We start from the raw sequence: 15,928 nt of genomic DNA, 5'->3' as shown, positions 1-15,928 counted from the left end.
TCCTGTAAAGATCTGCAGCCTCGGAAATCCTATACAGGGTTACAATGAGTTGGAACCAACTTCACAGCATACCACCACCAGCAGCGACCCTTTAGGACAAGAGTAGAACTGTTCCATAGGGTTTCTGAGACTTTAAGTCTTTACAGAACTAGGCTACCTCATCTTTCTTCTGAAGAACAACTGCTGGGTTCAAATCTTTCAGTTAGCAGCCATGGCTTAACCCACTGTACCACCAGGGATCCTTCTGCACTTGTTATTTTTTGTTGTCAACCCTGTATAGGATTTCCAAGGAGCAGCTGGTGGGTTTGAACTGCTGACCTTGTGGTTCACAGTCTCCCTTCATTAATCTCCATCAAATGGGTACGGAATAAATCTGATTAGTAAATGATCAATCCACATAACTGAGGTGTGAAAAGACAATTTGGGGTGCTTGGCTAGCAGAGGCTTAGATGTGCAAGTGCCTGTTAGAACTTCTTAGAAGAAGTCAGATATGATACCACTGAGAGGAAGTCCAGGCATCAGTGTGAACTCTGCCATGGCCTTGCTTTTCAACCTAAGGAATGTTACTAATAAGTTAGTACTTGGGAGTCCTGATGTGGTGCTGTGGGTTAATGCGCCAGGCTGTAGAGTCCTTTGAACTGCAGGTCGGCAGTTCAAGCCCACCAGCTGCTCCGTGGAAACCCTATACAGGGTTTCTATGGGTTGGCACTTAACAGCAATAACAACAAGGGTATTGTAAGAAGCAAGCACAGTGGATATGAAAGTGCTTTGCAAGCTGTAAAATGCTGTGCAAATATTACTACTAAAATAGACCACAATACAGAGAAGTTTATCCTTCAAATTCAACAGGGGCAGAAGATGAGTTCTTAGTCTCTAAAAGAGGGTTAGTGGGCACCACACCAAGACTCCATAGTATCCTGTTATATGGAGACCTGGTGTGGTGCCTTAAGATGAGCACTTGACCTCAAGGTTGGTTTAAGCTGCAAGATCAATGGATCCAACTCACCAGCTGCTCCTCGGAAACCCTATACAGGATCGCTATGAATTGGAGCCAACTTGACAGCACTTAATAACAACAGGAACCCTAATGTATTTCACTTCTCGCTCATTATGGGCATGTTGCTTACTTCCAATAATCGTCACTGTAACTACCTTTTGTGACTAATGCTCTTTGCATATTATGTCATATTAGAGTTAACTGTAAAGTCAACCTGATTAAAATGAAAACATATTGATAAAATTAGAAGAGAAAAAAGAGGGTTAGCAGGGCCACTATGTGCTAAAATATTACCTTTTTTAGGAATCATTTATAAATAGGCTAGAATGTTAAAAAAAATAACACAGAGGAGTAGAGGATTGTCCTGTGTGCTTTGAATTTAGATTTCTTTCCAACTTTGTCTCCCCACCCCCCTGGAAAAAATACTCCAGATAAAATGGTAAAAGCTAACCTTATCCATACATAAATTTCCTAGTTCTAGCCTGGTGGAATGTTGTCATTGTTAGGCACCATAAAGTCAGTACTGACGCATAGTGCTCTTATGCACAACAGAACTAAACACTGCCCCATCCAGCACCAACCTCACAGTTGTTACTATGTTTAAGCCCATTGCTGCTGGCACTGTGCCAGTCCAATTTGTCGGGAGTCTTCCTCTTTTTCGCTGACCCTCCACTTTACCAAGCATAATGCCCTTCTCCAGAGACTGGTCCCTCCTGATAATATGTCCAAAGTATGAGAGACGAAGTCCTTGGTGGGATGGTGCTTCCAAACTCAGTTGGAATGTTCTCTAAGGAGCCTGCTCTATGTGTTTGGGTACATGTTTTCTTTCTCCAAAAAACTGTTACTTCTGCTGCTGTGTGCTGCCACTTCCAACTCAGCGACCCTGTACAGATAGGGTTTCCGAGGCTTTATTTACAGATGCAGAAAACCTCAACTTTCTTTTGCAAAGTGGCTAGTAGAATCGAACTGCTGACCTTGTGGTTAGCAGCGCAACACGTAACCCACTACACTACTTGCGTCCCTCCTCCAAAGAAAGAAGGGAAACCAAGAACTTACGCTATATGTCGAATATAGCATGTAGCTCTTCTGCTCTATGCTTTATTCAACATATCACTTTATTTACTCATCTCCCAATGCTGGTAGGTAGATCTTAATGATCTTACTTTATAGAAGAGAGCACCTACCTCCAAGAGATGAAGTTACTTCTAAGGTATGCGGTTAAGATTCAGACCTAACTCTGAATTTCACCACAACATACTATATCCTTTCCAAAGACTGACCTAATATTTCCCCAAATTCCCACTCCGGAACAGTTGAATGTTTGTAACTACGTGGACAGATGAGGTCTTTCTGCCATAAGATCAGAAAAGACAGCAAGAAGGAGCTGTCTTACATATGGAGAATATTCCCTTTGCAACTGCAGAGACCCCTGAGCAAGGTCTGTCCCCTCACAGCCTAATTTCAGTGCTTTACCTGCTTTATTAGTTTCCAGATTCCATGCCAAGTGCTTTAAAAGGCAGGTAGGAGAGCAGTCTCTGCTGGCCTGGCAGCCTGCCACCACCCCCATGATCTGTTGCTTGCTATTTCAGAAAGGGATCAACTTTGAAGGCATTTTTTTTCTGCAGTGAAATTTACATATCATAACCTTGCTGAAGTCAGCAGAAATAAGGGCTCCTGGGATCCCAGTCCGGGGTGGGGACTGAGCATTTGTAGGGGAAGGGAGAGGGAAGAGCTTATTTTATTACTTGAGAATAAAAACACTGTGAGTAATGAATAAAATCCGAAAGCAGTAAATTTGGGACTCCAGAGTTAGCTGTGTAACCTGTCGGAGAACAATTTAAGCCTTCGCCTCTTCGCAGAGGTGAGGCATTTGGGCCGCTTTTCACAGCCTGAATTTCATTAAATGGCCTTTTAAAGGTTAGGATTACAAGAAGCCCAGTCCAGCTGTTTCATAACGATGATTTATGGCTGTGTTGTCGACTTCCCGACCCTTCTGTACAAGGAGATAGAGAAAATACATAATTTGTTGCTCATTACTCCACGATCTGTCAGGGCTGCCCCAGAAGCCATGTGGGACTGGAGTCATGTGTCTGCTAAATGGTTTTAGCCTGGTGCTGTCCTGGAAAATAGGCAACTGTTACTCTACAAAAAATTCTTCTTAGTAGCAACAGAAGTGATAAGTTCTGAAATCAAGAGTCTGAATATCCAGGTGCCCTGGACTGTGAACTACAAAGTTGGCAGTTCAAATCCACCAACTCTTCCTCAGAAACACTATACAGGGTCGCTATGAGTTGGAACTAATGTAGCAGCACTTAACAACAACAACAACTCTTAACTCAGTCTTGGAGGAAATACAGCCAGAATGCTCCTTAGAAGAAAGACGGGCAATATTTAATGTGTTTTACTTTGAACACATCATCAAGAAAGAAAGAAAGACCAGTTACTAGAAAAAGACATCTGTTCGGTAGAGGGTTGGTAAGAAAGATGAAAACCTTCAGTGAGATGAACTGACACTACACACAACAGTTACAGCCACAGGCTCAAGCACAGCAGTGATCTTGAAGCTGGTGCATGACCAAGCATTGCCTCCTCTGGTATACATAAGGTCACCATGAACTGGAAATGACTCGGTGACAGTGAACCACACTTTTTCACTCTGTCACTAGTCTCAGAACTTATAGCAAAGCCACAATAGCTTCCTGTACAGTGGGTTTAGCTACTTCATAGAGTTGCAGATTAAATGAGACTATAAAGTGGGAAAGAAATATAAGAGATTACTACCATTACTGCTGCCGTAGTTAGGAAATTGAGGTACCATAAAATGTTTTCCACTTTATCTCATTTTCCTAAGAAATAAGGAAGCCATTTCATTCCCAGTTTATAGTTTGCAAAACTGTGGCACTTAAAATGGACACTTTAAAGTGGTATGGGATATTTAAACTGAAATGAGTCCTTGAGTTGTAGTCCAGCTCCTCTCTATCATGAGGAAATGGAATCAGCGAGGTGACTGCAGACACTAACGATTAAGTTGTTTGGATCAACCGTAAAAAACTTAAGGAAGCAGCAGTCAAGAAATCTAACAACATATTGCATTAGACAAATCTGCTTCACGAGACCTCTTTAAAGTATTGTGGAACAAGGATATCAGTTTGAGGACTGAGGTGCACCTAACCCAAGCCATGGTATTTTCAATAACCTCATATGCACGCTAAAGTTGGACAGTGAATAAGGAAGACCCTAGAAGAATTGATGCATTTGAATTATGGTGTTGGAGGAGAGTATTGAAAGTACCATGGACTGTCAATAGAACAAACAGATCTGTGTTGGAAGAAGTACAGCCAGAGTTCTCCTTGGAAGCCAGGATGGCCAGACTTCATCTCTTGTACTTCAGACATATTATCAGGAGGAACCAGTCCCTAGAGAAAGATATCATGTTTAATAAAGTGGAGGGTTAGAGATAAAGAGGAAAACCCCCCACTCCCAACAAACTGGATTGGCACGGTGGCAGCAGCAATAGGCTCTGGCGTAGCAAGGGCTGTGAGGTTGGCTCAGGGCCGAGCAGTGTTTCGTTCTATTGTGCACAGGGTCACTATGAGTCAGTACTGACTTGATGGCACCTAACAACCACAACAAGGTGTGCCAAGTTCCTGCTAGATACCCAAGTGCTCTTTTTCAGCATCAAACAGGAAATCACATTGATTGATGGTCAAGCCAGACCTTCATAGAAACAATTTCTTGACCTGTGGCCATGGCATGATTCAGGGAACTCAGGAGTGATCCAAGGACAGGGATTGTGTGTACAGCTTTGGCTCCATGCCTTGTCTGTGGCATCCACACAGAGGAAGTCGTTTTCTTCTGCTTTTGCTTATGATCTTTGCCTCATTAGGAGTAGAGTTGTGGATATAGCAACGAATGCCATTCATTGCCATCTTGAAATCACTGAGTCTAGCACCCTCAATTTACAAATGTGGAAACTGGCTTGCCCCAAATTCATTCAATGAGTAGGACTCAAATACGGTACGGCCTTGGACCGAGGCTGCTTGGCTCATTGTTTAGTGTTCTTCCCCTTACATATAAACCACATAAGAATGGTTTATAAAAAACAAAAGAAAAAAGAATAAGACATTATATTAATAAACATCTGGGACTCGTTAGCTTCCAAGGTTACATAGGGTGAAAGTATAAACAGGGTCCAAAGGAGAATTAGGTTATGAATGATAGGAAAGAATTCTTGGTGGGAGTCAGAACACCTGGGTCTAATCTTTAGATACAAGTTAATTTAGACCTCAGTTTCTTCAAAATATAATGGCCTGTTTCATTTCTGTCTTGCTATAGCGTAGTGGTTACAAATCAGGCTGCTATCCTCAGGGTCAACAGTTTGAAACTACCAGCTGCTCTGCAGGAGAAAGATGAGGCTTTCTGGTCCTGTAAAACTTTACAGCCGCGGAGACCCTGCACGGGGTCGCTATGAGTCAGAACTGACTCGACGGCACATAACAACAGCAATAACATATACTTCACCAGTTTTAATCTCTGCAATGTGCTATCAAAAGGCTCTTAGTAATGTTGAGAGGATATTTCCAGTTTTACAATATGGCAGCTCTGAGTTCTATTCTGCTCTCTTCCATCCAAGTCTAGCTCAAGTTCATCTAGTCACTCTAGTGGGAGTGTCTGAGCACCTGGGTCAGGTATTAGTCCTGCTCTCCCAGGGAATGGCTAAGCTAGAAGGCTGGGCGGGGCCTCTAACATAGACTCATACTCATTGTGATCTTGTGGGGAAGAAACAAATTGTAGCACTTACAAATAGAGAGCATTTATAAATACAGTTGTTAGAGGCTGTAGAGTCGATTCAGACTCATAAGGATTTCCTGTGGCTGTCAAATAGGGCGCTTTCCGTAAAGTCTTCTAGGGCTTTCTAGGCTGTGATCTTCATGGGAGCAGACTGCCAGGTCTATTGCCCATGGAGCTGCTGCTGGTTGGGTTTGAATAGACAGGTTGGCAGTCGAGTGTTTAACTGTTGTGCCACAAAAGCTCTTTGCTTATAAATTCAGAATCACTGTGTAATTGTTAGCACCATTAGTAACTATTCTCAGCACTACACTTGCTATCCCTGGGTTCTTTCTGTATGGCTGGCCTACTCTTAGACTTTGGAGCCCTGAGAACATTGACCATACCCATGTCATAATTCTTGTCCCCACTGTAAAAGAATAACAAGAGCCTTGGAAAAAGAGTGTCCGGATATGTCTGTCTATTGCTTCCCTTGTGGTTGTGAATATGCTCGCTGCTCCATGAAAGGGCAAGTGTGGCTCATCATCCTGCCGTGTGAGGAAGTGTGAAAGGGACTTTTGTGGTGAGTGAATGGTCGAACATCGACTGTGGTTGAAACCAGGAAGTGGTCAGTGCTGAGCTGTGGAGTTAAGACAGGGGCAGCAGGCTCTGTGGTCCGAATTTCCCTTTGGAGTGATGAGCATTACCAAGACAATTGGTTTTCTGCTATATTAGACGTCATATGTTTTTTACCAGACAAAGAATCTGCCAGCTGTAAGCCAACAAAGCAGGCAGTTTCAGGCAAGGTACTTCCCCTCTCTCTGAGGCTTAATCATATCTATCTCGTGGTTGTGAGGATTTTATAACATAACATATAAAAAGAATGCCTGGTTTTTGTTGTTGTTGCTAAGCGCTGTCTAGTTGGTTCCAACTCACAGTGACACTGTTTGTTGTTAACTGTTGTTGAATCATTTCCAACTCATAGTGACCCCGTAGAAGGTTTCCAAGGAGTGACTGGTGGGTTTGAACTGCCAACCTTGAGGTTAACAATCTAGTCCTTCACATACAACACCACACCAGGACTTCCACAGTGACACCATCTATGTACAAAAGAATAAAACATTGCCCTATACTGCGCCATCTTCATATGATTGAGTTCATTGCTCTAGCCACTGTGTCAGTGCACCTCATTAGGGGTCTTCCTCTTTTTCACTGACTCTCTAACTATTGGTCTGGAGTCCAGGTGTGGTGCTGTGGGCTATTGCGTTAGACTGCGAAGTCGTTTGAACTGCAAGGTCGGTAGTTCAAGTTCACCAGCTGCTCCTTGGAAACCCTATACAGGGTCGCTATGGGTCTGAATTGACTTGACGGCAGTTAACTACAATAACATCTTACTGGTCTTTCCTGACAACCAGTCCACTCTACAAGAGACAAAGTCTTCTCATCCTCTCTTTTAAGGAGCATTCTGGTTGTATTTCTTCCAAGACAGGTTTGGTCATTCTTCTGATAGTCCATGGTATATTTAATATTATTCACCAACATTGTAATTCAAAGGCATCAATTTTTCTTTGACATTTCTTATTTTCACATATATACAAGATTGAAAATATGTGGCTTAGATCAGGTGCACACTAATCCTCAAAGTGACATCTTAGTTGTTTTTGTTTTTGTTTTTAACACTTTATAGAGGTCTTTTGAAGCAGATTTGTCCAATGTAACGTGTTGTTTGAGTTCTTGACCGCTGTTTCCATGGGTGTTGATTCTGGATACAACTAAAATGAAATATTTGACAACTTCATTCTGTTCTTTGTTTATTGTGATGTTGTTTATTAGTCCAGTTGTGAGGATTTTTGTTTTTGTAATGTTGAAGTATATTCCATATTGAAGACTGTAGTCTTTGATCTTTGTAATAAGTAGGTGTTTCACATATTCTTCATTTTCAGCAAGCAAGATTGTGTCATTTGCATATTTCAGGTTGTTAATGAAGCTTCCTTCAATTCTGACATAGACCAATCTTCACATAGTACAGTTTCTTAGGTTATTTGCTCAGTATACAGATTAAAGTTTTGGTGAAAGGATACCTTTCCCTATTTTAAACCACGTAGCATCCTTTGTTCTTTCTGAATGACGGTCATTTGGTCTGTGTACAGGTTCTGCATGAGCACATATATTAAGTGTTCTGGAATTCCCACTCTTCTCAATGTTGTTCGTAATTTGTTATGACACACACAGTCAAATGCTCTTGCATAGTCAATATAACACAGGTAAATATCTTTCTGGTCTTTGCTTTCAGCCAAGATCCATCTGACATCAGCAGTGATATCCCTTATTGCATGTCCTCTTCTGAATTTGACTTGAATTTCTGGCATTGCCTTTCAATGAAATGCACATCCATTTTTAAATGATCTTCAAATTTTATTTGTCTGTGATATTAATGAAGTTGTTGATAATTTCCATTCTGCTAGATCACCTTTCTTTGGAACGTGTACAAACATGAATCTTGTCCAGTTGGTTTGCCAGTTAGCTGTCTTCCAAATTTCTTAGCAGTGATGAGTAAGGGCTTTGCATCCTTTTGTTGAAACGTGTTAGCTTATATTCCATAAATTCCCAGAGCCTTATTTTTCACTAATATCTTCAGTGCAACTTGGACTTCTTCCTTCAATACCATTGGTTCTTGATCATATGCTGTGTCTTGCAATGGTTGAACATCGTCTAATTATTTTTGGTACAGTGAGTGTGTATTATATTACTTCCATCTTCTTTTGATGTTTCTTGCATCATTTGGTATTTTACCCATAGAATCCTTCAATATTACATCTTGAGGCTTGAATTTTTTCTTCAGCTCTTTCAGCTTGAGAAATGTTGAATGTGTACTTCTCTTTTCGTTTTCCAACTCTAATTGTTTGCATATTTCATTATAATATTTTATATTAAGTCACCCTTTAAAATCTTCGACTTAGCTCTTCTACTTCATTGTTTGTTCCTTTTGCTTTAACTACTATGTGTTTTGGAGCAAGTTTCGGCGTCTTTTCTGACATCCACTTTCGTCTTTTAGATGTTCATTTCCTTTTCCTTATGATGTCTTTGATATCATCCTATAACTTCTTTGGTCTTTGGTTATTAGTGCTCAATGCATCAAATCTATACTTGAGATAGTTTCTAAATTCAAGTTAGATATACTCGAGATTGTAATTTGACTCTTGTGGACTTATTTTATTGTTCTTCAGCTTCAACTTCAACTTTAGTAGACTTGCTTGATTAAGGTTGCCACAAGCCTTCAATCTGTAAAAAATACAGTATCGCCAAAGTTCAAGAAAGTGACGTTTGATAAAACAAAGTATGCTTGTAATCAATACTTGGTAGTTTGTTTTTTTAAGAAGTCATGACTCGCCCATACGCACTGGGTAGTCGACACATTGCAGTGGAGGAAGATTTTGAAATCAAGACCCATTGTCTTCCAGGATCTGAAGAGTTGATACAGGAAGACTTGAGGGAATTCAAGAGCACTGAAGAGTGTTATACTAAAAGTTTCTTAGCACACCATATTTCTAAATACGAAGAGTAAAATAAAATAATCACTTTTTATGACCTAAGTGATTTCACATTCACATTATCACATATAAGCTAGTACAGGCGACTAAAGTGAAGGTTGGAAAGGTTCATTCCTGAAGGATACCAGATAGTGGCAGAGGCTGGATTCACAACCAGAAGTTACTTTTGGGATATTCACTTTTCCATATTGACATATGCCCATGAGTCAGTATTGGTCCAAAAGTTGAAGGTTTTATTAGAGTCCAATCATTGTTGGTTATTCTTTGTTCCGATCCCAGAATCGTGAGCTTTATTCAGATCCCCAGGCATCTCTGACTTTCCATTACAGTGTGCTAGATTCTTCACCAAATCCACTTTAAATAGGTAAATTATTATTTGCCTCTCTTGTTTAAAAAAAAAAAAAAAAAAGGCAAAACCAGAAAACTGTATTTACAAATAAATATATTTCATTGTATATTTTTCTTGCTACAGAGATGGACATTGTAGGACTTAAGACAAAAACAAAAGAATTAGCACTTTATACCTGTGCATATTATACTTATTTTAAACAGAAAATTGTGAGCTAAGTAGAAGAGAAAATTCAGAGTTGTATACTGAACATTCTTTTATGTTATTAAATATTTTGACAATATCGGTTTGGATGCTGGGTCTTGATACTGCCTAATTCTCCTTTTGGTTTCATTTCAGATCATCACAGGGGAATTCTACCGCATCTATTACCTGAAGGAGAAGTCCCGATCAACAATTCAAAATCCCTATGTGGCAGCGCTCTATAAGCAAGTGGGTTGCTTCCTCTTTGGCTGTGCTATCAGCCAGTCCTTCACAGATATTGCCAAAGTTTCCATAGGCCGTCTTCGTCCTCACTTCTTGAATGTCTGTAACCCAGATTTCAGTCAGATCAACTGCTCCCAGGGCTACATTCAGAACTACAGATGCAGAGGAGACGACAGCAAAATCCAGGAAGCCAGGTGAGATATCACTGCCCCGTGGTCAGAGTGGGCACCCCTTTGATGTACCCCTTTGATGCCAATCAGTTCAGTGAACACTAAGTGACTAGGTGCCAGCTGTAGCACTGGGTTCTGACTTACAGATGGCAACTGTTGTTGAAAGACAAGGCATGATATCTATTGTTGAGGAGCTCACAGCTAAAGCATCACAAAATTGCATAAATAAGCAGTTATGATGCTTGCATTTTTCCTTGTTCATTTATACATTGATGGCAGACTGCTTTGTTTCAGGTCACATGTCTGAAGTACTATCAAAGATTTGAAAATGACCAAGACGTAGTGGCCACTCTTAGTGTCACAGTCTAGGGGAGGCAGAGAGACAGACACACAGCCATGTGTCAGGGATGTGAATAAGGTCTTTTCATAGCCCTCTCTTGCTCTTACAGGAAGTCGTTCTTCTCAGGCCACGCCTCCTTCTCCATGTACACCATGCTGTATTTGGTGGTAAGTACTTTCCCTCTGCTGCGAGCTGAGCCCCGCTCCAGACTGAATCCCTTCTATCCATCTAGATCTCAGAAAAATCCCTGAACTCGGAGGGAGTTAGAAAAGCAAGGTCCTATTCCGAGCTCTGTCACCGCCTTAGCAGAAGTTGTTGCATTTCTTTCCAGCCTTTCCCCATTTTTCAAGTAGAAATAATACTTACTGTGGCTGCTTAATAATAAGAATTGTACACCCATAATTTTTGAAATTATGAAGTGATAAAAACATTTGAATATATTTTTATGGTAACAACCACTGTTTTCTGAAAATACATGAACTCATTTGACCCTTCGGACAACCTGATGTTGCATGTGATGTTATTATCTCTGTTTAAAGGGGAAAAGATTACTAAGGAAGGCTCAGAGAATTCAAGTGAACTGCAGCTTTTATATAAGCACCAGAATTGTCACTCAAATCTCAAGTTTCTGATCAAGTGCCTTCAATATTCACCATGTCAGACCTCCTCTGTACTTCTAAGAAAGAAACCTAACGTGTTGTCCTTGAGTTGATTCTAACTCATGGTGAGCTCATGTGTTCCAGAGAAGGACTGCTCCGTAGAGTTCTCTTGACTGGACTCTTTATGGGAGGAACCCTGGTGGCACAATGGCTAAAATGCTCAGTGACTAACTGAATGATAAGTGATTTGAACCTACCAGTCACCCTGAGGGAGAAAGGTGTATATAGCTTGGAAACTCAATTCTAGTCTGTCCTTTGGGGTTCCCATGATTTGGAATCAACTCAGTGGCAAAGGATTTGGTTTTCGTTTTTAATATTTTGCATCCGTGAGTCTATGTGACCCTCAGAACAATGTTGTGAAGTACGAAATACTTACTCACATTTTCTTGGATCCAGACACCAAAGTTCAGAGCAAAGTAGCATGTTTGAAAGTCCTTCAGTTAGCAATGGAATCATGATTTGAATTTCTCACATCTCTGACTCCAACCTGCTGCCCTCCCCATGCCTGCATCTGCTCTGATTTCCTGGACACTTTTAGCCAGTGCAGGTGACATGCCCTGCTACACAGACAGCCACTGGTCTGTTTTTCTTTGTCAGTTAAATATGGTTTCCCTTGCTTTTCCTTTACCCTTGAATGAGGTTCATGTGCCAAGGCACTTCCTGCCTTTGGTTACTTTGATGGAATTTGGAGCAAGAAGGTGCTGAGAGGTCAGATGTCATTTGGAGGAGCATAAGCTATTTGGAAAAAGAATATTTGATTTCATCGTATTTCAAAAACATAATTAGGAATTGGGGGGAAAAAATCAAAAACAGCAGTAAGGTTTTGTTTTGCTTTGTTTTTCCCCTAATCCCTTCCAAGGAGAGGCCTCTGGACTTCCCGTTACCTAGACTGCAGAGCTGAAAGGTGGGCCCCAACTTTGTATCCATTAAGCGTGGATTTTATTTATCCATGAATAGCCCTTCTCTTCATTCTTTTTCCTTTCTCCTGTTTTGCTCTTCAAAAGGATAATTTAGCAAAGATACTTAGGGTTTCTGCTCCATTTTTATCCATGGCTGGAAGCAATTTTACAAATGTAATTTCAGTGTTTTGTAAAGGTGCTTAGTGGAATCATAAGACTACATTTCTTTCATGTCCCTTCATTTACCTCCCAGAGAAAAACACTGGATAATTTTGAAACCAACACTGTGCGCTCTGTTCCCCACAGCTGTCTCCAATGTGAAGGTACTGACATGCTTTGGGCTGCCTCCTGTGTGCCAGGCGCTGGTCTCAGCTTCCCCTGTAACATTTAATTTTCTCAATAACCTAATGAGATTACCCTATTTTCAGATTAAAATACACAATCAAACAAATTGCTGAATCTAATAAATGTTCTGCAGACAGTAAGAGGCAGAAAAGATGTTTGAAGTTCTGGTCTGTATAACTCTAGAGTTGCTATCAAGAGTTCATTTCCTTGTACTCCACTTACCAAAAGCCCAAACCCAAACAAAACAATGACAACAAGATCTCTGTTATGGATTGGGTTGTGTGCTCCAGAAATATGGGTTGTGAATTCTAACCTCTATGCTTATGGTGCCAGAGGATCAGCACTGGACCGCTAACAAGGTTAGTGGTTCAAACCCATCAGCTGCTCCTAGGAAATCCTATACAGGGTCACTGTAAGTCAGAACTGATGCAATAGCACTTAACAACAACATGCCTGTGGTTCTAATCCCATTTGTGCATGGGATGTCGTTCTTATGTTAATGATGCAGGGTGTGTTTTGCATTCATGTCTTTTGAGATATAAAAGAGACTGAACAAGTAAAGATAAGGGAAGAGAGATGCCATTCCACATCAGATCACCCAAGAGCAGAAACTCAAAAATGAGAAGGACCATTCTCCAGAGCTAACACAGAGAGATAAGTCTTCCCATAGATTTGGACTTCTAGCCTCCTAAGTTTTAAGAAAAGAAATTTCTCTGTGTTAAAGCCATCCACTTGTGGTATTTTTGTTATAGCTGTGCTAGAGAACTAAGATCCTCAAGACACACTTAAGGAAGTGGAAATGGATACTAGCAATGGTTGTACAACATGATGAATACAGTTCATGGGACTCAATTATACATGTGAGGAATGTAGAAATGCCAAATGTTTTGTTACATACTTATTTACCAAAATGTTATATATATACATTAGTAAGAAAGATTCATTAACAACCTAATGTGGCACTGTGGTTAATGCATCAGACTGGAAAGTCATTTAAACTGCAAGGTTAACAGTTCAAGGTTACCAGCTTCTAATTAGAAACTCTATAGGGGTCGCTGTGGGTGGGAACCTTACTCAAAGGCACTTAACAATAACTACAACAATATGCAGATGATACAACCTTGCTTGCTGAAAGTGAAGAGGGCTTAAAATACCTACTGATGAAGATCAAAGACCACAGCCTTTAGTATGGATTGTACCTCAATGAAAAGAAAACAAAACTCCTCACCACTGCACCAATAAACAACAACCATCTAAATGGAGAAAAGATTGAAGTTGCCAAAGACTTTATTTTGCTCAGATCAACCATCAATACTCATGAAAGCATCAGTCAAGATATCAAACAATGTATTATCTTATTCAAATCTGCTACATAAGACCTCTTTAAAGTGTTCAAGAGAAAAGATGGCAGTTTGAGGATTAAGGTGTGCCTGGCCCAAGCCATGGTATTTACAGTAACCTCATATGAATGTGAAAGTTGGACAGTGAATAAGGAAGACCATAGAAGAACTGATGCATTTGAGTTATGGTGTTGGAGGAGAATATTAAGAGTACCATGGGCTGCCAAAAGAACAAACCAATATGTGTTGAAAGAAGTACAGCCAAAATGCTCCTTAGAAGCCAGGATGGCCAGACTTCATCGCTCATACTTAGGACATAGTATCAGGAGGGACCAGTCCCTGGAGAAGGATATCATGTTTGGTAAAGTGGAGGGTCTGAGAAAAAGAAGGTGACCCCCAATGAGATGGATTGGCACAGTGACAGCAGCAGTGGGCTCAAATGTAGCAATGATTGTGAGGTTGGCTCAGGACTGGGCAGTGTTTTGTTCTGTTGTGGTCAGGGTTGCTGTGAGTCGGTACTGACTCCATGGCACCTAACAACAACAACAACAGCACATTATCACATTCAAAGAGTTCAGTGAGTTCAGCAACAGGCCGGAAGTATCAGCCATGCCCACTCCTGGGCTTTCAATAATTGTTGGCATCTAGGAGACTTCCAGAGTTTTTGAATGGCACTCCATACTAGGTTTTGATTTGCCAAATTGTTAGCTTGGAAAAACCATCAGACTAGCACTGGATTTCGAACTACAGGGTCAACATTTCAAACCCACCAGCTGTTCCTCAGAAACCCTACACAGGGTCACTTTGAGTTGGAATCAGCTTGATGATACTTAACAACAATTACAAACACTAATTAGCTACAGACATGGAAGTTTAAGGCTGAGGTTAAGGCTTATTAAAGACTAATGCAAATTCTAGTAAGAAAAATCCTATAGCGTAAGTACAAAAGGAGCTCTGGTAGCGTAGTGGTTACGAATTGGACGCTAATCTCAAGGTCAGCAGTTTGAAACTACCAGCTGTTCCACGGGAGAAAGATGAGATGTTCTGCTCCCATAAATATTTATAGCCTTGGAAACCTTGTACAGGGTCGCTATGAGTCGGAACCCACTCCATATAAGTAAAAACTCTTCCTCCTGGCCCTGAGCCTTGGCCATCCATTACATCACAAAGGACTACATTTGTATTAGCCTGGTTACCTCCATGGTTGGAGATTAACAGTGTCTTCCTTGGCTTTCTGGGTAAAATGCCAACACAATGGATTGACACTAATTTATGTTGCATACCAGCTGTCTCCTACCTTGTGCCAGATACTGCTGTGCTGCCTTCTGGGGATGTTGAGATGAATCAGACCTGAGCACTGCCTTCAAGAAACTCACCTATGTGCCTAGCATTCAGCAACTACTTACAGTTACTCACCAAGCACTGGGCTAAACAATGAGAATTTGGAGACAAGTAAGGCGTGTCTCAGCTCTGGGGGAGTTCTCAGTCTAGAGGGGCAGGTAGATAATGATTACAGTCTGGCACATTGAGGGAGAGGAGTCAAGAGATGTATGAGCTATTATGGAAGCGCAGAATTGGAGCAGCCAAGCTAGAGGGTAGCCCAAGCCAGAGAGGCTTCTAGTACGGTTAGCCATGTGAGGATGGAGGAGGTTAATAGAATTACCTGTGTGCAAATGTAAAGGGGTACCGTGATGTGGGGAACTGTAGCTATTTAGTTCAGAGTCCTGATGTGGTACTGTAGTATAAGTGTTCAACTGCAAGGTCGGTTTGAGCCACAAGGTCAGTGGTTCAAACACATCAGCCACTCCTTAGAAACGCTGCACAGGTTGCTCTGAGTCGAAACTGATTTGATAGCACTTAACAACAACAACAACAACAACAACAAAAGGCATTTATTGCGGTGTAGCTTTGGCAGCTGGTAAGGAATAGGGAGTGCAGGGCACATTTGAGAATTGAAAAGGCCTTTGGGACCATTAGTTCCCAGCTCCTTATTCTGTAAGTTGGCAGCAAGGCCAACTTGAGCTCTTCTTCCAGGAATCTGCATGTTGACTCCCATACCTTCTTCAGGCACTTTTTTTTTTTTTT

The 15,928-nt window shown here is 41.0% G+C and overlaps 1 protein-coding gene across 1 annotated transcript in view; it reads left to right on the top strand.

The window, feature by feature from the left end:
• PPAP2B (phosphatidic acid phosphatase type 2B) overlaps positions 1–15,928 on the top strand; it is a 117,115-nt gene that overhangs the window by 72,591 nt on the left and 28,596 nt on the right. The window contains exons 3-4 of the mRNA XM_006839817.1: positions 10,004–10,284; positions 10,710–10,767. Coding sequence (XP_006839880.1) covers positions 10,004–10,284; positions 10,710–10,767 — 339 coding nt within the window. The remainder of the gene's footprint in view (positions 1–10,003; positions 10,285–10,709; positions 10,768–15,928) is intronic.

The sequence above is a fragment of the Chrysochloris asiatica genome, unplaced genomic scaffold (assembly GCF_000296735.1).
Source record: "Chrysochloris asiatica unplaced genomic scaffold, ChrAsi1.0 scaffold00026, whole genome shotgun sequence".
Taxonomy (NCBI): domain Eukaryota; kingdom Metazoa; phylum Chordata; class Mammalia; order Afrosoricida; family Chrysochloridae; genus Chrysochloris; species Chrysochloris asiatica.
The sequence above is the reverse complement of the archived record's forward strand: the minus strand, read 5'-3'. Positions and strand labels throughout refer to the sequence as shown.